Source organism: Cynoglossus semilaevis, chromosome 10 (assembly GCF_000523025.1).
Source record: "Cynoglossus semilaevis isolate Cse_v1.0 chromosome 10, Cse_v1.0, whole genome shotgun sequence".
NCBI lineage: Eukaryota > Metazoa > Chordata > Actinopteri > Pleuronectiformes > Cynoglossidae > Cynoglossus > Cynoglossus semilaevis.
The window spans coordinates 13,006,593-13,032,198 of NC_024316.1; the positions used below are offsets into that span (position 1 = coordinate 13,006,593).

Sequence of the window (25,606 nt, forward strand, 5' to 3'; positions counted from 1 at the left end):
CATTGATGCAGGTGTTCTGCCTGTTCATTGGCTGAGAGTCATCTACATGACTGTAGTTTTCACCACTACGTGAACTTCATTAGAGCCTATGTTTCAACAGCACTGGAGTTCTGATCCTGATGAGGTGAGATTCTGATAAATAACTTTCAAACTTTACTCACAGAAACTCTGGTTTTATCATCCACCAAGGACGTTTCACTCTGATACTGTAAATAAACAAACAACACTACTTTCCCTCATTAGCCTTTCAAAATTCTTTCCCCCAATTTTTCCTAAATTGGCTGTTTTGTTTTTCCGCAACCGTCCTAAAAAATCCCCAAAGAATTTAGCGTCAGAATTAAGCAGGGCTACAGCGACACAGAAGCAATGCTTTATGTGTGCTGCCGTGAAATTACAAAAACTATTTGGAACATTATTTGGCAACAAAACACATTTTAGTGGAGCACTGGGTTTCAGCGCAGCGGAGCAGATCATCAGAGCAATTTTATTTATTTTTTCAATTTTTTTGTGAGCACTTTTAAAAAGGTAATATGGCAAGAATTCAAAACCATACAATGCTCATCTGCTGCTTGAATGTGAGTTTAGAATAATTATATTCTAAATAATTTGCATACGAGTCATTTTTCTAAACAGATTAATTCATTTTGTTGTCTTTTGTGTAATGTCTACCAAGGGTGATGTTTCTTCTCCTGTAGCTCTGAGGGCGGCCGTTAGTGTGTGTAGTGAGAAAGTTGTGGAATTAGAGACAGATTGGATCTTGATGAGCCCACAGAGAAGACACCCAGCCACTGCTTAATGTTTTGCCAAGTGAGTTTTAAATACCTGAATCTACTTTCTAATTGGGCACCACACCACCACTTACAGGCATATTTAAACAGGAAACCTGATAAACATCAGCGAGGACTTTGACTTTGCGCCTTCAAGCCTGGCTGGCACAGAGGCGCCGGGAGTGTGCGTACAGAGTGAGCTGGCACGACAATAAACGGCTGCCGACTCTTTGATCAGACGCAGGAGTGAGTGCCTGAAGGCAGTGGAGCAGGACCAGGAAGACTGGCCTGAAGTGTTTCAGAGTAGATACAGTAAAGCAGTCTAAGCTGCCAGCTTGGAGGAAACACTCCTCTGAGCTCTCAGAGTGATGCCTGGCCTTCACACTTTGTTAGCTGGCACCCGGATTGAACAAAAAACCCAGTATCTCACTCGAGGGAAAATACAGGTGGAAAAGTATGTGGTGGAGACCAGCTAGACCGGAACACAGTGAGAGGAAATCATGGACTATATGTAAAAAACAAATAAATCTCATATATATATATATATATATATGTATATATATATATATATATATATACACACACAACTTATTATCAGATTAATCAAATAAAGTGGTTATGATTATGATTAGTCACGAGTAATCATGATTTACCAAGATCAATCGAGTTGAAATGTCGTTTCTAAATATAAATAATCTTTAGATCTTTAGAATCTTCTTGAACAGAGAGACAAATCACATAATTATAATAGATAATACATGTGTTTCACAGCTGTTTGTATGTTTGACTAATGGAGTAACTATAAAATAACATGTGTTTCCTCCAACACCTCCTTTCTTCTGCAAAGATTTTTTTTTTCATCATCAACATAATGTGAGCTTTGTTCCTGTTCAGTGAAACACCTGGCACAGTTAACGAGAACTCTTTATTCCACATAAAAGTACAAGCAGCAAAACATCTGAGAATAAAACCCACCAGACACTAACGGTTGCAGAGCTGTCCGTGGTGCTGAAACGAGGACTAAAATGATGGCGACCACGTGGTACGAGCTAGTTCCAGCCTCTGCAGTTCCACCTCCTCCCACGAGTGTCACATGCCTTGTGAAGGATCCAGTAGCAGACTGAAGTGTGACTTCAGTGGCAGCAGTGACTCAGTACTGTTGGCAAACGCTTTAAAAAAATAATCCACGCAACTATTGGCAAAAACAACACTTTCAGAAGACGTAACGTAGACCGTTGAAGAGGCCACGGAGGAACTCATGAAAGTCTCTGCCGTCTCGAGACAAATGACTGAACTTCATCTTAGAAAGACATATTCATAAGTTTATTTGACATATGTTCTGGTAAACTACAAAAAAAAGTTTTATTGCCTTCTCAGAAATTACAGGAAATAGGTTTTCGGTTTACAGAGACATGAATCTAGGGATTGAAATGATTGATGTTCATAAATAAGGAGCAAAAATGACACCATTTCTACAGATGTCTTTGTTTTTGTGTGTGTGTTTTTTTGTTTTTTTTTTTGATAAGCTATGGTTTTTGACTCTTGACAACCAGGGCTTCATCCTATACAGTGTGTATATATATATATGAAGGAAAGGAAGGAAAGTGAACACATGTATATTTATACAGTATATATGTGGATATTGGAGTAGATGACCAAATGTAACGGCTCAAAGTCAAATGTGGAAAGTAATGCCTTTAATATTTATTCAAGTATTCTTTGGACTCTTACTGCACTCATCACAGTCACTTCACCATATTTCCTAAATCTGGTGTCTGCAGGACCACACAGTCATAAATCACACCCATTACTGGCTCTAATTTGTGACCTTTACCTTCCAGCCTCCTACTTCCATTTTGTGCACTATTTTCCTTGACCTACTTGTCTTTTCTTCTCTCCCTGTGTCAGGTGACCCGATAGTGCCACCCACTTCAAAAAGAGGACAAAGGAGTGGTGTCGGAGAAACGGAGACAGCACAATGGACCTAAAGTATTATTGGTGTGAATCAGACGCAGACTGAAACCAAGGAAATCCACTATTTGTTTCATTTTTCCGAGGATATCTATGACTCGGTGGCTGAAGAGACAGGACTCAAAAACACTGCCATCATCTTTAACACAAGTGTCCGTGGTCCGTCAACCCAGAGGCCCTGCATCACCCACGATCCTGTACTGCTAACACAACCTCTGAGGAAGTCAACTTTGAACTTCCGACCACGGGATTAGATGAAAACAAACGCAACAAAAGGAGAACCTTTCGTAAGCTCATCCTGTAGTCGTCACCTCTCTTCTATGGCTTAGTTGTGTTCCATCTGCATACTGGGACAAGGGGATCTAGATTTAAAACTGCTATACTGTACTACAAATGTGACCACAGAATAAGAGGGGGTGTTTCCTCAGCGGCTGACATGTTTAATTTTACTGTGCCACATCCTGTATGAAGCACTCGCTGCTGTACGAATGTTTATCGAACCTGAAGTTGAACCTTCATCTTCATACTTTAATATCTTACTTTGAACTGATTGTGGCAGACGGCACACCGTTTCTTTTCCTTTTTTTTTTTTAAATGGGAGAAACAGTTATTTGTTTGTTTTTTTGTTTGTTAGTTTTTTTTTTTTTGACCAAGGAAAAAAACCCAGGGTGAAGTTAGACTAATTCCAAGTAGATGTTACGGTATATTGAAATATTGAAATATGTAAACGTGTAAAAAATGGTTAATGGAAACGCCGGGGCTTAAGGTACATCAGTGCTCTAATGGTTTTATTATCTGTGTTTTTAAACGCCTGTTAACCGCAGTTGAGTACATGTGTCAATATTATACGAAACAAATAAAATCTTTCAAAAGAAATCTCTGTGTCTCTGCAGTCTGTGGACCAGAGTCAAGACCCAGTGAAGCCCTATCTGCTACGAATGTATTAAACAGATTCAATAGTTAATTAAGTGTATTACAGATTAAGAGAGTTTTATTCAGTTCACTGATGGCAGCTGTTGAGTTAGCTCATGAAAACATCTGAGAACTAGACCTGCGTCAGCATTTTCTAGAGATTTGGTCAAGACCTAAAAACAACATCAAAGCTGTTGCTACTTTTTGTGACTTTCCTCATTGTTGGACGAATAAAGAATATCTTAAACCTTAAATGCTAACAAACAGAAGTAGAAACCACACCGATTGTTGGACGAATAAAGAATATCTTAATCTGGATTTAAACCTTAAATGCTAACAAACAGAAATAGAAACCACACCTGTCAACTTCCTGTGATCGGTGCACCACCATTTCCCAGGTCGGGCTGTGTGTATATAACGGGCAGTGAGGTTCCTTTCAGCATCATGACCTAATCCAGGAGATCAATAAATGCATCTATTTGAGCAGCAAACTCACTGCGGTACTAGACCGCTGTTATAATAGACTCCTGTATCATACACAGTATGGCTGTCAATCATTAGACCCACGCGTTCTACATGTTCAAGTAAATATGTTAAATAAAAAATAAAAAAAACAACATCATATAGGGACTCAGATGAAGGAGCTCCAACTGGGGCTTCAGTGAAGTCCTTTAACAGATGAGCGTCCTCACTGGTGATGAATCAGCATCATCAGATGTTACTGCATGTCTGTTTAAGCAGCTTCAGCAGACGGCGACCAACAAACTGGAAACTGACAGAGACTAGAATACTGGGCAGCTAATTGGACGAACCATCTGTCCGTCAGTGTCATCATTAATGTGGAGCAGGAGATAAAAATAACACTTTCTTTTTGAGAAAATCAATCAAACATCACGTACTTTCCTTTAAGCTGTTAATCGCTTTAGTTTTTACAGAGCGGATGAAAATGATACCGTGGTTTGGTCTACAGCAGTACAACCTCGCTAATTTAGGTTTATCAGAATGGAGCAACGGTTGGTTTGAAGACCTTGACGTGGAGAAATTGATCTGATTAGAAAAGAAAACACTGCAAATGCAGATAGACAGCACATTCTAAAAAAAAATGCAAAACCATCAGGCAAAGGTCTGAGCATCTGGTAATGAAGGAGGTTATATGGTAAAAATTGATCATCTGTAAGATTTCTTTTAGTCCATACAGGACTGTGTTATAAGATACATTTAAAATTTAGATATATATATAAATGATATTTAGATATTGTTAAAATATATAACTATTATACACACCATATATATGTCTGTATATACAGTATGTGTATATACAGTATATTTGTATGTATATGTGTACTGCAGACTGAGTTCCTTTCAAAGCGTCAGCATGTTTCTGTGACTGTCTTTGATGACAGTGAGTCATCAGTGAGTGGCCGTCACAGAGTCTGTCCAGTGATGATCACTGACAGGTTTCAGAGTGGAAACCGTTCCCACTCAGCTGAAACCAAAACCTTTTCAGTTGCTGTTGTCTGGTATTTTTAACTCATTTGTATCATATAAAAATACACTTCCTTCAGACGGCGCATTAAATAATAAACACACCGTGTTCCCCTCTGTGATGTTGAATCAAACTAATATTCCTCCTTGTCAGAACTAATTTGGCAAAATCCATTTCAACCGCACCAAAAACGCAGCCCACGGAAACCCGACGCAGGAGCTCCGACGACCGCAGCTGCCACTCACTGATATCTGAGATGATGGATCAGCATGAGATGATCACAGGAACATGACAAGTGCCCATCAGACACCATGTACCGCACTGTGTATCGACTTTATAATCAGATTATATATGCTGCAATGTATTCTGTGCATACTTTAGTCAACCTTCAAATTTGACAAGAAGATGAGGAATTCTACTCCGAGTCAACCTGGGAGAGCAGTGTCATGTTGAGTATTACAGTACAACAACGCTGACGTATGGAGTCGTCCTGCATGGTACCATGATCAAAGACATCACAGCGGACAGCTCTGGGGATAAAAGCTTCCTCCATAGAGTGTCCTTTTTATATTTTTTTAGAGATATTTCCAATTTTAGCATATGCTATATGCCAGTGGTTCTCAAACTCTGGTATGCGCTCTAGTGGTACGTGGGGAAAATTCATACTTTTAACATTTACATTTTCAATTGATTAAATCTGAAACATACCATGAACAATTAATACAACATTTAAACATAAACATCTGTGCTGTGGTGGAAGCTAACAGTGAAGGCCTCTGCTGCTGTATTCTACTGTTGGTCGTCATGGTGGTACTCAGAGAGATCAATGTTTTCTCAGGTGGTACAGAGTAGAGAAAGTTTGAGAACCACTGCCACATGCCATTGGACCAATGAGCAAGTCACGTCTTTCCTCACCACACCCACACCTGTGTATGTTCCCAGCATCCAGAATTGCGTCATATGAGCATCACAACAGGGGCTAAAAAACAATTCTAATTCTGCCTTCTTGTGAAAATAACATCCACACTTGGACTCCAGCCAACACTGTAGTAATCATGTACTGTACATGAAATAGTACGAAGGACGAGCATGAAGTAAACAATTCAGTAATGTTTGAAATTCAAATAAGAGCTGTTCAAAGGGAAGAATAATCTAAAATATATTAAAAACAGGGATTACGCCGACGTGCTGCCTTCTATGTTTACGGCAAATGATGGGTTTGAAGTATCCCTCTGATTTTTAACAGAGCTGAATCTGTGCTGCGTTCTCGCTCCATACTGCGTTGCAGATTTACATTTTTGTTATTTATATCTTCTTCAAAAAATCAGATGCTGGTAAACAGAAGATGAAAACTGCTCTTTTTCTGCTACTTTCATTTTAAGAGGATTAGTTACAAGGGAACAAAGAGAACACAGAATGTACCGAGGAGCTGCCGAGCAGGGGCAAGGAGAAGATTGAGTCTTCATCCTTTGTGTCGTGAACGTCGCTGTTTTCAACTTTCTGGGTTCAGACGATTTTACGTGACAGAATTCAGTGAAAACCACATTTACTTTCTGGGTTCAGACGATTTTACGTAACAGAATTCAGTGAAAACCACATTCATTTACAACTTTACACACGATAATAAGACGCGAGACAAGGAGCTGAGGGACAGTGAGGACAGAAAACATTTCAACTGCAATGGGCTCTTCCAAAAAAAAAAAACAAAAAAAACTTAATGGCATGCAGTTTGTATGCACACACACACACACACACACACACACATGTGCACAGAAATGTGTGGCATTAAAGCTGCATTTCTTTAAAACGCTTTTCTGATTTGGCTAATCTCCTCAGAGGCTGTGATCTACCACTGAGTCAGGCCGTGTGTGTGTGTGTGTGTGTGTGTGTGTGTGTTCATGGGTCAGGCTGTTCCTGAGCCTCATCGCATCGTTAGTGCATGTCATTAAAAGATTAGAGCGAATAAACCCACATACAGATTCACACACACACACACACTCTTATGAGCGGAGGACGAAGGACTGGATGTGGAGGTTACTGCTGGAATTACAGAGAAAAAATACTTGAACTTTAGGTGACGACCATCTTGGTTTTGGTCAATAATTAACACAAGGTCATTTTCCACAATCACACCAATACCAGCAGTGGATCGTAGGTCTTCCCCTGTGCCTATTGGCTGTTAGTTAAATTACAGTATTTTATGGGAATAAAGTCTTATTGTTTACAAGTTGCAGCTAGAAATCTGTTCCGTTTATGTTTCTGGTTTTTTTTTTAAATGACAAAACCACATCATTGCTTTGTTTTAATCCATAAAACCTGGTTAACCATATGTGATTTTTCTTTACAAATACATCTTGTATGAGCAGAGTTTGCTGCTCTGATGGCTGCAGGTAAAATCATGTGAAGAGAATCCTAACGTACAGTATGTCTGAAAGATATAACTAATCATCAACTACTATTTATTTAAAACTGAGCATCATTAACAAGTGTGACGGCTAGGTCCAGGAACGAACGCCTCACCGGCCCTGAGAGTGCACCACCAACCAACTCTCCCCCTGAGTGTTCCACAGACTGGAGCACAGCACAGTCCGAGGTGTACGTCCGAGGTGTACGTCCTCTCATCTGTCCGACTAATCCCATCATCTGTTGCTATGGTCTGAAAAAAGCAGACGGTGCTGACACCAGTGTGTGAGCTCTATCTCAGCCTGGTCTATGAAGTGGACACTGCCAACAGATGGTGGAACACATGTTGCCTAGTGATGACACAGTTATGTCACAGACTAACCTGAATGATGACAAATCAGGAACAAGTATCCGGGTAAGAAAGGGAGCAGAAATAAGGCTAACAGCTCCTCAAACAGTGTAAAGGTGGACGGCAAAGGCAGCCCGAACCAAAACGACTTCGTTCATACATGGGTGTGTGAGCCGTGGTGGAGCTGTGACAATGAGTCTAATGAAAGTCAAATACACGATGCTCTGTGGAGGATGACCTAAAAATGGAATTGTTACGTGGTTAACGTTCTCTTATAAATCAGCTCTGAGGTAATCGCTATTCTTTTCTTGGATTTATCTAGTCACTCACCTGAGCAGCTCTGGTCCTGACTGACGGCCACTGGTATATATATTTACATATATACATTTATATTCAATCATATATAAAGATATATGCATATACATTTATATATAATTGTACTTACATAAATGTGTATATATTTGCATATATATTTACATATGTATATACATATATGCTGTATATTTACATATATGACAATGTATGCGTGTAAAATATTACAAAGTATATATTTACATATGTATATACATATACATACATGCTGTATATTTACATATATGAGAATGTATGAGTCATATATGCTGTATATTTACATATATGAAAAATGTATGCGTGTAAAATATTAAAAAGGTCAATGATGCAAAATGGGTTATCCATTCAAAAGTTACTGGATCATTATTTAGGTTTTATTTAGGTTCCTTTAGCTGGGGGGTTCCCAAAGTTGGGGGTGAGCCCCACTTAGGGGGCATCCTAGGTGGGTCACAGCAAGACGTAATTATTTCATATTCAATATTAAAAAAACAAACAAACAAACAAAAAACAGTGGCACAGAAAAAAAACAAACAAACAAAAAAAAACTGGCACAGTAGGAAAAATTCACCAATGTGTAATTTTTTTTTTTTTTTTTGGTCAATCCAACCAGCAGTGGTGTAGGGAGGTTTTTATTAAAGGTCAGATGAGTTTGGAAGCTAAAGCAATTTGGAACCACTGCTCATTTAGCTTCTTCTACGGCTATTTTTTGGTCACTGTGTTAGTTTTATATTTACAGTATTAGGTTCTTTATTTTCTAAGCTGCTGCCTTGTTCGACTCCAAAGCACCTGCATAAATCCAGAAGAAGAACTCTGTTCCTGCTAATGGCTCGTCACCTTTCAAGAAACTGAAAATATCACGACGTCACACATAACTCACAACGCACAGCGATGATTGAGGAAGATTTTCCCCAAGTTATTAGACGAGTTAGTCGTTGACAGGCCTGAATGTGTAGCCATACGATCGACTTCAAGTGTGATTCATTACATGGCAACCGTGTTGCCATTGTTAAGAGCACGGAGCCAGTTGATACAGATGAGAAAGGGAACAGCTGTATGACTTAATTGTCCCCTTGTGCAGCATTAATCATGCAGCAGTTGTCAACCAGGCGCTTCTATCTGCTTATGTATAATTTCCAGCACAACTTTGAACAAAATTAAGCATGCCAGTCGATACTTTGTCACTGTTTACCGAGCTCAACGCCGGCAATCTCATCTGACCTTGACAAGGACATTATTTTTCGAAGTGAGGGGAAGAGAAAAAAAAAAAAAAGAATGATAGGATACACAGCAAAAAAATTAGCATTGCAAAGTGACAATGGATGTATGCACAGAGATCTCAGGTTTGACAGTCGCTCATAAATAAGTATGTTGTGGTGAAATATGTGATGAAAACTTTCAGTTACACTTGTAGACTCTCCAGAGGAGTACTCGCCCGCTAATGCACTGAGTGAATAAATTATGAAGAGATTAGGGTGAACAGGTTGGTCGCAGTAGACCCACAACAGTGTCACTGTATTAACCATGGCAGCTTCAGAAAAACGATTAACAATGATCTGTTAAAAAAACGTTTTTATTTGGCTTTAGTAGTTCTTAAATACCGCCTACTCAAATACACGAAGGGCGACAAAGTGTCGATTCCTCTCTTTTATCCAGAAAAACAAACACAATGTATACTACAAACAGAAACCCATGTCAACTCCAATTTAGTGCCAACCCTGTCTGTGTCTCCTGCAGATGTAGAGCCATTACTTCTCTGTTGTCTGAACGCTCCCATCCTAACACTCAGATAAAGACATGAGAGGAATGTGAGGAAAGGGGGATGGGGTGGGGGAGACCAATAAGAGAGGAGGTGCTGTGTGATGTCGGCAGCGTGAAGTGATGGCCTAAAAATAATAGCAGCCGTGTCGTGAGACTCGGAGCAGATCTGAACAAGTTAGAAATGAACTCCATAGATCAGCGTGACATATAGTTCAGACGCGTGTACGTTGTGTTGATAGGATGCAAAAAAATGGAATTGTGTGTGAGATTGATAAGAGGCGGAGAAGAAGTTAGTTGGCATCTCTCTCTCTCTCTCTCTCTCTCTCTCTCACACACACACACACACACACACTCAGTCTGACATCATACCTTCCCCCATTTCCTTACCATAACCTAATCCAGTGTTTGCTCAGCTTTTTTGAGCCACGGCAGAAATATATCATCAGGGAAAACCCCACGGCACACCACCAAACAGAAATCTCACAAAAAGTATCTGTAAATATAAAAATCTTCTACTTTAAATGACCTCATAATTGGCTAAAAATCTCAGCCTGTTTGGTTGAAGACAACGCTGATGCACTGGCAGGAATTGAAGAAAGACACTCACAAAGACCTTCAACAGCTCTGATTATCTTTTATTTTAGTTTTAATAGCCATCTGCTGCCACCTAGTGGAAGAGGATTTTATGGCTTCGCCTGTCACACATTGATGAACAAAGAAAACATATTTGCAGTAAATAAATAATAGTTTTGGGAAAAATTAAATGACACTGGATAATTTAATAGTTTTGGGAAAAATTAAATGACATTAGATAATTTGCCACGGGACTCACTGACCTAACCATTACAAATGTATCCCTAATCTTAACCCTAACTCTAACCTCACTGGGTCCTAATTCTAATCCTGGCTCCAAACTAAATCTTTCAACTCAAAATACCGAGTGGGTCCTGGACTTGTGTCTCCATGGGGACAAAGGGTCTCACCAACAACAAAGCATTTTACCAAAAGCATGCCTGCAGAGGTATAGTTACACCTGGTCTCACACACACACACACTGGCCTTGTGAATGCTCCTCTTTCTGTTCCTCCCCCTGAATGAGTGTTAAATGGGAGTCAGAGTGATTAAGGCTGCACTGATGACTCACAGAGACAACATGACCTCTGCTCTGTACCTGCTGCGTAACGCCTTTGTGTGAATTGTGACATTGGCATCCATGACACAGCCTCTGCAGCGAGCGATTCCAACACATCTATGGAGACACACAAACGACCTACACACTTGTGTTTAGTGTGATAAGGCTCAAAAGGCGTTTCAAGCGACAGGCAACCGACACCTGGGCAACCGACAACTGGGCAACTGACACCCGGGCTTCACAAAAAGGTGACTGGCAAGTGCTGTGGTTTTTGCAAGACATCAGTGTGAACCCTGGCAGCAGCTGCTGGATGTCGTTCTCTGCCAAAGAGTGGACATGGAGACGGACTGATATTATCAACCAGGACTGGACTCTCTGGAACTATTTCAGGACATCGTCTGGTGTTTGGAGCAGGTTCCAATATAAACATTGGTTGTTCTGCTTTGAAAGTAATTCAACGACTTTGACAGAACATTATTCTCCGTTTATTGTTTCATTCTATAAAAGGCTCACCTCAGGGGTTTGGCCTCTCTGGCCCCTCTGACATGCAAATCAAGCATGAACATTAAAAGGCCTTTACCATTGGCTGGATAAAATACGACACCTTGTCCTAACCAGTGACACATTTACAAGTTGGTAGAATCATATGGATTAGTCATGGATCTACCTGCAGATATCTGTCTCTCTGTTCCAGCAAAACACAGATACAAATGATGTCTTTTTTCATATTGAGGAATGATGATTGATTTATCTTGATTAATCAGAATTAATTGCAATTAATCCACAGCAATTATTTTGAATGTAATTTGAATCATTTGTCAGCCCTGCTATAAATACCATAAATGGGATTCAATCCCACCTGGTCCCCAACCGCCAGACTGAGGGAAGTGAAGCATCATGGTTAAGGCTCTGAGCTGCAGAAGAATACAGTCTCTCCATTTCATGCAGATTGGTTTACTTTCCCCTACAGAGGGCATCTGAGTCTGTGTTAATAAATTCTTAATCAATATGTTTTTATATCATCAGACAATGAACTAATTGTTCCTTATTGAATCTGCATTCACCATCATCTCTGCTCCGTCTCTAATCATTATATATGCGTCAACCTTTCACGCCCTGGGAACAGAACATCAGTCTGGGAACTTTCCTAATGAGATCGCACAGTTGCTGCTCACTTTGTTGACACACAAAAAAACTTCATGAACTTCATTTTCTTCAATTAATAGTAGTCAGGTGAAAAAAATATTGAATTTCACAACGCGACCGCCAACTAACCTGACCTCAGAACATCTTTCACCATTCAAACCTTGGTTTATATCCTTGGTAAAGAAATTAGAAGTTTCTTTAACTATACCTTTAACTATACTCTGACATCGTAAATGGTGTTATAAAATGACTCCACCGTCACCCAAAGGTCTCCCTGAGAGTACTGAGACACAGATGGCCTTGTCACTTACAGTTTGGTCTCTGCGCTTTGTGAGGCTGCTCTCTTAAATTGAGCCGACGGAGGGTCCCCGGTCTCTGCTCGTGGGCTGCAGACCTTCTACTGGGTGTTGGTTTGCTGTTAAGTGACCCACTAAAATGGACTTAACACGGGAGGGAGTTTCTGTACGTTGATGTATGCTGCCGTAGTTAACCTCTCAGTTTGCACTGCACCGTCTGGTGCTCCAGATTACTTCATAATATTTGCTTCAGTATGTCTCAGTATTTGTTGTTAGAAGGACACTGAGGACAGGAAACTGTACATGTCAATAGGATGAATTGCAACTTTGACTATTGATTAGTGAATATTTGATATTCACAACATTCACTTAGTGAATATTTGATATTCACAACATTTGATGGAGTTGACCACGTGTTGTAGACCATAATAAAACACTGTTAAACTGGACCATGACTTTCACAGGACTACGATCATGATTAAGAACACATCAACGACAGTTCTCTGATTATCTCATCTGCGATAGTTCAGAGGTCAAGTATTTGCAAAAATTGACTTTTCCTACATTGGTTATCCACAATAATAACATCTGTTCAATCTAAGATGGGAGAGAGACAAAAAAATAAAAATAAAATTGGCCCGTGTGGGATGAAATTCAGAGAAAGAGGGGAGGGCTGCTGGTGCTGCGATGAATATTCAGTTGTTGACATTTAGTGTGGAGCAGTGAGGATGTGAGGGTGGGACGATGCCAAGTTCGAGTGCGAGAAGTAGAGAACATGGAGGAGATGGAGGGATGAGGAGACGTGAGCAAAGATTAGAAGAGATAACTGGAACACACACACACACACAGACACACACACACACACACACAGATAGACGCTGAAGGCCAGCAGCAGCAGCAGTGGCAGCAGCAGCAGCAGTGGCAGAGGCAGAGGCAGCAGAGGCAGCAGCAGCAGCAGAGGCAGCAGCAGCAGCAGCAGCAGCAGTAGTGGCAGCAGCAGCAGCAGCAGCAGCAGCAGAGGCAGCAGCAGCAGCAGCAGCAGCGGCAGCAGCAGCAGCAGCAGCAGCAGTAGTGGCAGCAGCAGCAGCAGCAGCAGCAGCAGCGGCAGCAGCAGCAGCTCGTGTGGGTCGATTTTGAGAATGGAGACACTAGTGTCACCGCTGTAATTAATGAGACTTGTTGCTGATGATTGTTATTGTCAGTTTGGTTTTTAGAGGCAGCTTAGTGACAGTGTGGAAACAGGATCTGGGTCACACTGCCATAGTCTCCTCATTAATCCCTTTCAGCTCCCATGCTGTGCCATCAGCTTCTTATTCAGCTCTTTTTTTTATCTTAAACCCGACCACTTCTCAACAAGACTAACAGACCTTCATGTTAAATATGGACAGGGATTAAAGGACACAAGTGATGAAAAGATGTTGTTGTTTTTTACACGATCCTTATGAAGTTAATTACTCTTCTTTTGCATGGCAGTACGTGCTGAAAACCTCAGTGAAGGCACTGATCTAAAGATAGACTTCGTTTGTTTAGAAAAACATGTGCGATATGAAAAACTACGGAGTACTGTACAGTACAGTAGAGTACAGTATAGTAGAGCTCTCCCTAATAGACCCGTGTGTGTAGTTATCCTGATGTGTTGAGACCATGTGACCTCTGTGTGTTCGCTGCTGGTTCGGTTTTGTTTTTAACACCATCCGATGAAGTTAGCTGCTGCTAATGACAAAGACGGAGACAGTAACCATGGCAGCCATACCTGCACCACCACATCGTTGCTTAAGGATATGAACGTGTGGGTGATTTCAATAAAGACCGTCTTCTCTGTGCTGCAGCATAATCCCACGATCCAGTTACATCACACAGGTACTAATCTTTGATCAATGCAGTTGCGTTAAAGATTCATATTCTTCACATATGAGATAAAGATTTACAGTCACGTTTACACGCTCCACACAACGGTAACAACAGAGTTCATATACAGTAGGAATCATAAGAGGATGTTAGCAGAGGTACGTAGAGAGTTTTTTTTGTTAGTTCATATGTCAAAGTAAATGAGCCAAGCTAGTGCTAGCATTAAACTCAGTCCGTAAGTCATATTCTGTAGGTGCAATTTCACAAATGTGTAACCACACGGAGCTGCAGCAAAGTTCAGCCAAGTGTCTGCTCTACTGAAAAGAATAATGAACAATATACAGGTAGAGCTGGGCTCTCTCTCTCTCTCTATAATTATATACCTCTCTCCCACATACTTTAGGTGCATGCACTGAACTTTTTCCAAGATATTTTACAAATGCAACTACAAAAGGGAGCATCCGTGCAAATTGCACACGCCTAAGAAACTCTGAGCGAGGAGCGCTCTCTCAGCTCTGCACCGTCTAATGAATACACACCACAGCACTTTGGTGTCGGTGCAGATAATGAAGTCTATTTGCATAATTAAGGGGGAGGAATCAAAAGGTAATTCACACAACCCTCTGGTCGTCTCCTAAAATGTTGACTGCGAAGAAGTGTGAGGATACTAGTGGGTATGAGGAAGGTCAACCGTTTTTACAGTGACATAAGAATCAGATTTACATTGTTCAAATACACACACACACACACACACACACACTAGGTCTGTGTTTTGCGACCCATTCACATAGATATACAGCATCCCCTAAAACAGCTGCCACTAGGGGGTGCACAAGATAAAAACAGTTTTTTAGTGGGATTTTCTACACGATAAAGATGTGTAAATAAACATTTTCTTTGTGAAATTTTAAACCAAAAGCTGATGTTTCACCTAATATTTAAATGCACGTTCCATATATGTGTCTTCTGGTCATCGGGGTATTTATGATGTGTCAACCCTGTTGGGATACAGAAGAGGAAGTGCGGCCAAATTTGCCTATCCTTTATTTGATCAAATTTATGCCTGATCTTTATCCTAATCTTAATCAGACCCAACATATAATCCTAACTCCAACGTGAGAATACTCTCTTACTCTGTGAGGACCTGCAAAGTGTCCATATAAAAACAACGTGTCCCTACAACCGTAGTATTTAATAAAAACATGTTCCCACAAATATCTCTACAGCAGGAACACGTACCCACACGGGTGTGTATGTGCCCTACGACTCGTCAAGGTCGGACGACTTTAACGTATTTGAGAACAGTCCTAGAAGAGTCCTGAACAGCTCACAGTCACACACACAAACACACAGAATGGAAGCATTCTTTAAATGCATGACCGCAAAAACAGTTCACCAATTTTCCTTCAATCAATTTTTGCCACCTTTCCACCTTCCTCTCCTTTCAATTTTCTCTGTCCATTCATTTCTCACCCCCTCCTCCCTCATTCTTACTCCCCCAAAGTCTCCAGTCAGCAGTCAGCTATAGAATTCCATTACAGCCTGGTGATGCAGCACTTCAAAGGAGGGATAACCCGTGTGTGTGTGTGTGTGTGTGTAACTGTGGGAGTGTGTGCACGTGCAACACTGAATCGGTGTGAGAGATTTTTTTGCCACTTGCAGGGAATCTGATCAGCAGGCACACAACAGAGATATGGCCAGCCAATATGTATCCTGCAGTGTGTGCAAACAGTTTCCTCTCTTTTTCTTTTTTTTTTTTAAATCTGAAATCTGCTGTACGGAACTTGGGCCTGGTACAAAATTGCAATCGCAATATGTTGACGGGCTGCTTATTAGGAGCAGCAGCAGCCGCGGTGGCGAACAGCATGGAACGCCACACGACTAAGACAAGCTTTTTGTTTATTAAAAAAACAGAAGGTTTTGAATCAATAGGACAGACAACAAACATGAACACATACGAACTCTTCATCAGTCCTCTGATGAAGGCCTACTACTGTCCATATATGGCACTTACGTACTGGTTCTCAACATTGGTAATCACCTTGTTGAGGTGAGGGGGGTTGGGATGGCTCATTTTAATCATCTGTTTTGATAATCAGGTGATTGTATGGACAATACTGGTAACAGCCCTTCATACAAAAATAAATAAACTTTACCATCCAGCCGCTACCAGGTCACTGGGGCAGCAGTCTCCATGACCACCACCTAAATCACACTGCACCGTACCAACCCTCGCAATCCTTTCTGTGGGTGGTGAGTCCACTAGAAGGCGCCAACCGCCCTAACCGGGATTCGATGTTGCCCAGGAGGTGAACCCTGGGGTTCCACACCCATGACAGGAACGTTGTCTCTGGGCCAAAGCGCCACTATCACCAGGCCACTCAACAGTATTTCAATTTGGGATGAGTGGGGATGTGTGAAAAAACTTCTGTCCTCTGGGGGGGAAGGGAGGGGGGGCATGGAAGAATATAATTGTGAAACACTGAGTTAATACCACATTTTGTGTAATTTTGTACAGTTTTGAGTTTGTCCATTAAGTTTACTTCATTAATTATTTACGTGGATCACACTCGACAGACAGTTTGTCTTGTCAACAAACCCCTCTGGTCGGTTTCTCACTTTTAGGTTCAGACACCAGGGCTTGGTGCAGTCAAATACAACATGGCCACATTTGTTTCTTCATGTAACGCAGCACATCGACAGTAATTAGCCAAATGTTAACTACCAGTAACATTTGTCAGACTGAGCTGATAAAACATGCAGACTGTGGAGGAGACGCCAACTTAGCAAGGCTGCGAATACAGATGTAACACTCCAGCGTGCCACTCACAGAGGAGAAGTCATCAATGCTATGGTAATTTTAAAATAACTGCAGACAACCAGATTTGAGGAGCCAAAATGCCACAGATGACAGTAAGAGATTCTGACTACATTAACTGAAGACAAATTATCATGAAAAAAGCAGAGTGTTCGTCTCCAGCGGAGTTCCCCTCTCTTCAATTAAGTCCGTCCTGCATTTCCACTGGTAAATAATTCAAAGGCAGAACATCAGCAGACAGGCATGGCTGTATAAATGTTTCAGTGTGTGCGTGGGGAGGTCTGTGAGTGAAGCTGGAAACGGTGATGTGGGGTCCAATGATGGAAATAGTTTTTAATGGTGTTTCCTGTGTACACTTGCCATGCTCTCTCTCTCTCTCTCTCTTTCTCTCTCTCTCTCTCTCTCCCATGGACGAACAAGACCAGCTACAGTATATAAAGTATGATGTTTTCCTCAATGTAAATGGAAGAAGTCAGTTTCGATGCACGTCAACAGAAAAGAGCAGAGCAAAACAGCCAGAGGAAAACAGCAAAGTGTGGACTGGACGTCTGTAGGACACCAGGCTGGTCTCTGTCTGCTACAGTAGCTTCTCTCTGAGATTCCTCAAGATTAAGATAAAGATAAAGATAAGGATAAAGGCGAGGCGAGTGTTGACAAATGTTCTCTCACCTCTCAAGTCAAGCGCTCCACTTGTGAAGCCAGAAGGCTGATAGGTCCAGACTGAGTTTCGGCTGTAGTCAGATTCACACATTGACAGGAACATTTGCCAACAACATTCAACTGTATTTTTTTCAATATTATTATATTTCACTGTAAATACTGTAACTGTAAAGTCGCATTAGTTTTGGTTGTTTTTTGACAAATGGCCGTGGCTTAAATGATCTGACAAATATCACAGATATGTAGTTTGTGATCAGGAATGCTTTTTAAAAACCAGTTTGCGTGAACACAGCAGTCCTCGGAGAGTGGTGGCAGTTGCCCTCAACGTTATTACAATGCTGAAAAACAAAGAAGCTGCCCTGCTAAGAGTAAAGTGCACATGGAACGTCCCGCTGCTAGTCTGCAGTCACTTTAATGTCTGTGAATCGCTGAGAAAATAAAGGGGTCCGTTATTGTAGTCTCTACTGACTCTGTGCCCGACTGTGATCGATTTCTGCGCCCAGCGAGCTGACTGACACCTGCCCGAGCGCTGCACTAGTTCAAGACATGGCCATTTGGTTCATCTGACGGCAGCCAATCCAAACAAAAGAGACAGAGGAGAGGAAAAAATAAAAATGGAAAAAAAGGAGGAAGAATTGGGTCTGAGAAGTGGAGTAATTACATTTATTTTACATATATTATTTGTGCGGCGTAGCACTTGAATTAAAACATAATTAGAACAGACACTTGATGGAACCAGAGTACGTCAGATTAGTCAGAGACATAAAGTGACAGCTGCGTATTAACACTGTCTCCACATAAATCCTAAATCTTCTCAGGGAATAACAGCAAACAAACAGAAAGAGTCTGGTCTTTTTTCCTAATTGCATTGTCAGAGGTTGTGATTACAGCCGTCTACCTTCGATCCTCAGGCAGATGTTCGAGTAAATGTGACAGATGGTTGTTAGAGATTAGAATTAAATATGAACGTAGGTTGGTTTTTTTTTTCTTCTTCTTCATCTTCATCTTATGTAAAACCCAAATGTTTAATCATGGATGATAGGTCTGAGAGTGTGTTTAGTGACTGTGTGTGTGTGCGTGTGTATGTGTGTGTGGATCGAAGACATTGATCGCGGCAGCTATCTAACCTTGCCGCACATCAGTTGGCTGTCAAATGGAGATTGAGGGTGTGTTGAATAACTGTGAGAGCAACTAAATGCACCACTGCTGACCAGAATTTTATATTTATTAAGTGGCCGCTCTGTTCTGAAAACTTTTGTCTTTTAACAAAGTCCTTTCAAACATATTTGGAACTCTTTGTTGTATTTAATTATTTATTTGAAGATTTGTTACAGTGAGCTTTAAGAGCCTAATGTCAGGAGCAGAGAGGACGAGGCATGGCCTTGGCCACTCACCAACATTTACAGTCTTATATTGTCATACAGCTATGAAAAAGCTAACGAATTATATCAAACACCAGTTCATAGATAAATGAACAAATGAATCAACTCCTCATTTGAAATAAGGATGTGTTTTCCCCATGAAGAATATGTCTTTTAATGGTTGGTGAATGGATCTTGGGGATTTTACCGTAAAAAGAAGCACCGTGTCTTATTGTCGAGTTCTGTTTTGGGCTGATGTGCTGTATACTAGCACACATTTTTGCCTAAATTTATAGCTTGCATTTTTAAATTTCATTTTGTGACCCTTCAGAGTGCTATGGCGCCACCTACGGGTGGCATGACTCACACCATAGAAAACACAGGTGAATATTTCTTTTTTTTAAGCGAGCAAAGTTATTTTAATAACTTCAGTGATGCTGCCCTCTGCTTGAAGTTACAGAGTCCAATTTTTTTTAGATCATAAGACTGGAGCCATTCAAGTGTTCCAAACTTAATAATCAGGTTGTTCAGAAATTATTCATAGTGCCCTCTGCTGGTTAGAAGAGAACGTACATATAGTCCATAATTTCCAAAACTCCCAAGGGATTAATGAAGTTCTATCTATCTATCTTCATGCTCTGTGATTAAAAAGAAGAAATTCTGCAAAATTGTCTTTAAATGTTTTCAACATCATACAACAGCATCACTCACTGATGTGGAAACACATGGTTAGTTAAGTTAACTTCAAATGTCCATCCAAGGGCACAAATAAAGACCGACAAAAGAACTTGTTTTTCCGGAAGACCTTAGCAACAAAGTGCACACACTTTTCAGAGCCGGTCCCCAGCTCGTGATTATTTTTAACAGAGGACACTCAGGTAACACCTGTCTGTCTATTTATTTATGTATAAGCAGTAACTGCCTATATTTTTATTCCATGTCAGCTGCATCCTCATCATGTTGACAACTCATTTTCACCCATCACTTTTTTTTCCCCCTGCTGGCTGAATATAGGTGTCAGATGAGTCGCACAACACTTCAGAAATATTTGTCCTTCATACTGTATGTCACACATGGGAGCACAGGGTGAGACAGGTTTGTCCCTGTCGACAGCTAAAGAAGTTTCTGTCCTCTTTTCTCCCACTCACATAAACACTCCTGTGACACACTGACACACACACACACACATTTTTGCCAGTGTTTCTTGTGAAGACACTACATGGATTCAATTTACCGTATGGCTAACCAAAGCCGACATCGAAGTCTGAATGGAACGCAGAGATTAAAGCTTCACTTGAACTCTAAGTTGGGCTCAATACGAGTCACATCGTACTGATCACTTCATCCTGGGTTTTACTGTTCAGAGCTTCATGAAGACCACTGGTCCTAGGAAGATTTGTGTTTACGAAAATGTCTTGAATAGGCAAAAAAACAAACACACACAGAGCCACACACAGAGTGGCATCTCTCAGCTTTCACTCTCTCCTCTTGTGATCCATGCCAAAGCCCACAGGGTGGGAGGTGAGGTGTCAGCAGAGATCTGATAGCGCTGAGGTGGTCCAAAACCACGACCCTCTCACTGCATCCCTCCTTCTCATGTGTTGTCTCTGCCTCTCTGTCCTCAGGCCGGGGAATTTAACACGCTGTCATTTTCATGACTATTATATAATTTAGCAAATTTGCGGTGACTCGGCATTGCCTAAAATTTTTTTAGCTTCCGCACGGCAGTTGAACTACAAGACCTCCAGAAAATCTGTTTTAAAAACTTCAATTAATTCTAATTAGAATTCTCCCAGGGAAATTATTGCAGGGGAGGTGGGGGGGGGGGGGGTCGAGCCAGAGCCGCAGACATGGTTTGTTAGGCCCCGAGAATACTTTAGGATGTGAAAGACGGGAGGAGAGACGTAACCTTTCAGATGAACTCTGAGATTCCTGCTCTGCGAGTTTTAATGAAAGGGTAATCAAGCGGAAATTACAGATGAGCAACCATTGATTAATAATGTTTTACAAGGAGGTCAGGGATTGGTGAGGCTACGTTGGATCTCACAGATTAACCACCTTGATTGGTTGAGTAAAAATCGAGCCAGCCGAGTACGCAGTGACTGGAGTTAGATAAATGGGCTCATAACTTCTAAACTAAAGTTCCCTTTTTTTCCCCTCCGCCCCCAACCAGTTTCCTTCATTTGTATGCAAAGTCCAATCCCTTAGGCTCCCTCTCCCTCTCTTTAATTTTCAGCCATATTTTTTTAATCAATTTTCTTTTATCTCGGGGAAGTTATTTTAATACTCCTACATCTTATTTCGTTCTCAGCAAGGCTGTGTGGGGATATCAATTATTCAATGGAGAGGGAGCCGAGGAATATGTTAATATTGATTAAGCTTTCGCCACACCTAAGAAGATTACACTCTCTTATCACTATGTTGGAGTGTTACATTATCCGGGCAAATTAAAGGACACATAGTTACACTGTATTAGCGACACAGTCATGTAAGAACATGTTTGGAGCAGAGATTAAACCTATTTATGCCACATGACTGAAGAGACGACGCGACCTGCCTTCATAATGATTCATAAAAGGATCTGAAGCTCAACCCCCGGAAACAGCAACGTATTCTGTGAATTTTTCTTCAAAGTCAGGCTAAATGGAAGGTTTTTACGGCGCCATAGTTGTGTGTGTGACAAACATCTCTCCACTGCAATCTTGGTTCACCGTGCGAGGTGTTGTTTTATCCCAGCCGCTGTGGTGTCGCTCTCCTATTGCTGCTGTTTTACCGCCACAGGCTACAGCACTGGTTTGGGGCAGTGATACCGCAGATACTGTGGCATTTGTATCTCATTTCCCCAGAGCACAGTAGAGCAGCCAGGAGCTGTATATCTGTCAGGGTACAGAGCAGCCAGTCAGGGGCCGGGGGAAAAAGGGACGAGAACAGAGGTGGGTGTTGAGGGGGCCGAGCTGCTTTGTGCTTTAACAATGTCTGTGATATATTCAAGTGTTGTTAGAAAATCTCAAATAAACGCAGTAAATACAAGTACGTTGGAGTTTTTTTCTGATCTACAGTGATATGTGAGAGGAAATTTAAACAACTTTAACCTTTGGCATTCTGCACCAACCTATGCTGCCAGATCTTTTCCCACTCACTCCATCCCTAATCTATGCAGATTTGATCAGTCTCGGCCATTTTTATTTACACAGCCGACCGCGTTCTCCCGTCTGTTCTCGTCTTCTTGACAATTGGATATTTGACTGCTCTGCTGCAATGCAGCTCTTCTTTCAGTGGCATTATTGTACTTTGTCATTAAATGTCCCTCAATATATGTATGAACTGTACATATATGTGTGTGTGTGTGTTCTTTTTTGTGCATATTCAATACTGTCACTGAGACTGTGTCGCCTCCACGGACTGTGTGCAGATGTTGTTTTTGTTGTTCAGCACAAAAAGAAAAGGCAGATGATGAGGGGGAAAAAAAGCAGGAGAAGGGCATGAGAGAGACGGATAAGAAAGGACTGAGACAGAGGGGGAGAGAGAGGGGGGAGAGGGAGGCCTGTTCTGCATTAATTCTCTGTTTGCCAGTCAGAGCATGTTCTTTCCTATGAGATTAGACTGATAGAACGTATGTGTATGACAGCCTGCATGTTCACAACCTGTATTTTTTTGTGTTCCTGATTGTGTTTGTGTGTCTCTGTCCGCCTCCGTGCAGGCGTGCACTCATACATGTGCATGTGTGTGTTGCACACTCGCACCCTTCCCTGTGAGATTAGGCTGATTTGTCATTGATGCAGGAGGTCGTTCATGATTAATAGCCCAACGTGCTGGAAACAATGTTATTCCGCATTATCTACCTGTGGGACGTATATATGTGTGTGTGTGTGTGTGTCTCACTGCGCCGTATGTGTGTGTGAAAGTGCATGCAGATCGACCGTGACGTTTTGTTACAGAAGCGCCGATGTGGTAAGTGTCATGTTACACAAGTTGACTGATGTCAGAACAGCAGTATGTTGAGCGTATGGGCGTTTATTATTTATGAGCGTGAGCCGTTGTTGTGATGCTGACAGGTCTGACACACCTGAAGCAAACGGGCTTTACTCTGTGTTCACTTATTATTCACAACACAAGGAATTAGGGCAATTAAACCGACGACACTAACTGGTGGTTGAAGTGATTCCAAATATTTCTTTTATAATATATGTATACATATTTAAATATATATGTATCTACATGTTAATCTAAATATTAAATATATATAAAGCTAAATATTAGCATATACATAGAATAAAGATAGATAGATTCACTGACTCATAATATGACGACACTTAGATTGAGCACATATTAAAGCTCTCTCTGGAACTATACTTCAAGGAAATGTTTCCTAAAGGGAAATTTGAATGACTGTGATTCCTTAAAACCTAGATTTTACTTTCATGTTTTATGAAACTGCCAATAAAATTAGTTTTTTTTATTTATTATTTTACAGCTGCATGTATGAGTTTGAAGAATTAGCATTATTTAAAGGTGGTACTCATAAAGTCAAAGGAAAAATTATCATGCTTGATTATCAAAAAAACCAACAACAAATAGGTTTGTTTAAAAAAAACCCCATAATAACACAATACTGTTCAGAGGAAACTAGCATCAGGAAATTAGCACCAGGGAGGCTAAGACCTTATAGCTTATCCTATTATTTAATTAGCCTCCCCTTCAGCAGAGGTAGCAGATTTGTATAAGCTGTGCCCCATAATAAATATTTTTGATGGATCTGCATATTACTTTTAAAATTCTTACTTCAAACGTATTCATATAATTTGTGCGAGCCGTTTCCATATACGGCGGCAAGAACCGTATGTGACATCATGTAATATCCCTCTCTAACCCTTTACTATCCTACTGTTACAGTTCATTGTGTTTTAATACAAAAAATATAAAAAGGGTTCTAAAAAGGGTTTCCTCTGGTAGTTTGAAAAACAACATGGTTGTGAAAACAAAAATAAATATTCTGGGTCGATTTGAGTAACAATTTACTGGTACGGATGTAGAATATTCCACTTAGTTTAACTTTGATTCTGTCAGTAGAAATAGATTAGACCACTTACAGCAAAAAATATATTACACAACATAAAATGGTAGATCATGAAAAAAACTCACAAGAAAAGTGTAGTAATTTATATCACTGTGAGATTCAGAGCAGGAGTCTTTAAAGTCTACCTAGAAATACGGTATTCCTTATATTCCATTATACTCTGGGTCTGTGACAGAAAAAAAATGTTGTTAATGCTGATATATTGGATTAAGCACAAAGAAAAGTGTATTTAAAAACTGAAAATCCTCAGGACGCAGACACTTCCAAAACAGAGTGATTAGGAAAAAGTGAAGATGAGAAGAGAGGACCTACAGAATTGTCTGTGACAAATTCTGTCCAATTTAATTTCCCAGGGCTCTACTTCATAAAAAGGCACTATTTAAGTGTTTGTGGTCTACACCACGGGTGTGTTTGTGTGTATCGGTGTGTGTGTGTCAGTGTGTGTCTGATAAAGACACCAGCAGTAGATGGGATAACTATGGGAAGCAGAGCCTGTGAAACCAAGGGAAGAGGATCAATACAAAATGTACTTGGTGGGGACTGAGACCTGAGAAACTCTGCAGCCAATTAAAAAGAAAGATCAGAGGGGGAGAGAGAGAGAAAGGGAGAGAGAGAGAGGGGAGAGAGGGATGTACAGAAATATATTTAAATGACCAGAAATCTGTGTTATTACATTATTAAATCCACTAATTTCACATACGATGTCTGCATTGTTCGGTGTCTAAACATCTCAGTCCTTTTCCTTCCAAGGCGAAAAACATAGCAGCGCTCACTTCTCATTGATTGATTTTTTCACAATCCTGAAGGTGAAAAAACTATAAATCTCCATATTTTATTCCCTTTGAAGCAGGTTTTATCAAGAACAGTCCACCTTTACCTTGGACTCTTTTTTTTTTTTTTTTTACACACAATCACATTCCAGGCACAGCCCACAGGATCATGTGCTGCTGCCAGAGTAAACTGTCAGGTCATCCATGTTTCCCCAAGCAATGGCCTGACCTGAAGCCTTCATCCACTCTCATGGTGAGAGAGAATCCATGGGCTAACTTTACCTCTCTCCCGCTCTCTCAACTTCTGCGCCTTTTGGCAGATACATTCATTTTTTAGAGGCCCGTATGAATATTTCAGGGCTGAGTGACAGATACAGTGAAGAATGAGAAGTAGGCAGGATGGGGAGGGAGGTCCTGGGAGGTACGGGTAATCACATTTGGTTTTACAGATCTCATAAATGATCTCATAAATCCATAAGCTGTGCAGATGTCAATCAGACC

The 25,606-nt window shown here is 40.8% G+C and overlaps 1 protein-coding gene and 1 long non-coding RNA gene across 6 annotated transcripts in view; one reads left to right on the forward strand and one right to left on the reverse strand.

Annotated features, from left to right (window-relative positions):
* The window catches only part of LOC103385136 (protein FAM19A2-like), a 38,121-nt gene extending 34,496 nt beyond the window's left edge, over positions 1-3,625 (forward strand). The window contains exon 4 of the mRNA XM_008318921.3: positions 2,676-3,625. Within this exon, the coding sequence (XP_008317143.1) occupies positions 2,676-2,687 (12 nt within the window). The 3' untranslated portion in view covers positions 2,688-3,625. The remainder of the gene's footprint in view (positions 1-2,675) is intronic.
* LOC103385135 (uncharacterized) overlaps positions 1-25,606 on the reverse strand; it is a 213,158-nt gene that overhangs the window by 66,821 nt on the left and 120,731 nt on the right. The window lies entirely within an intron of this gene.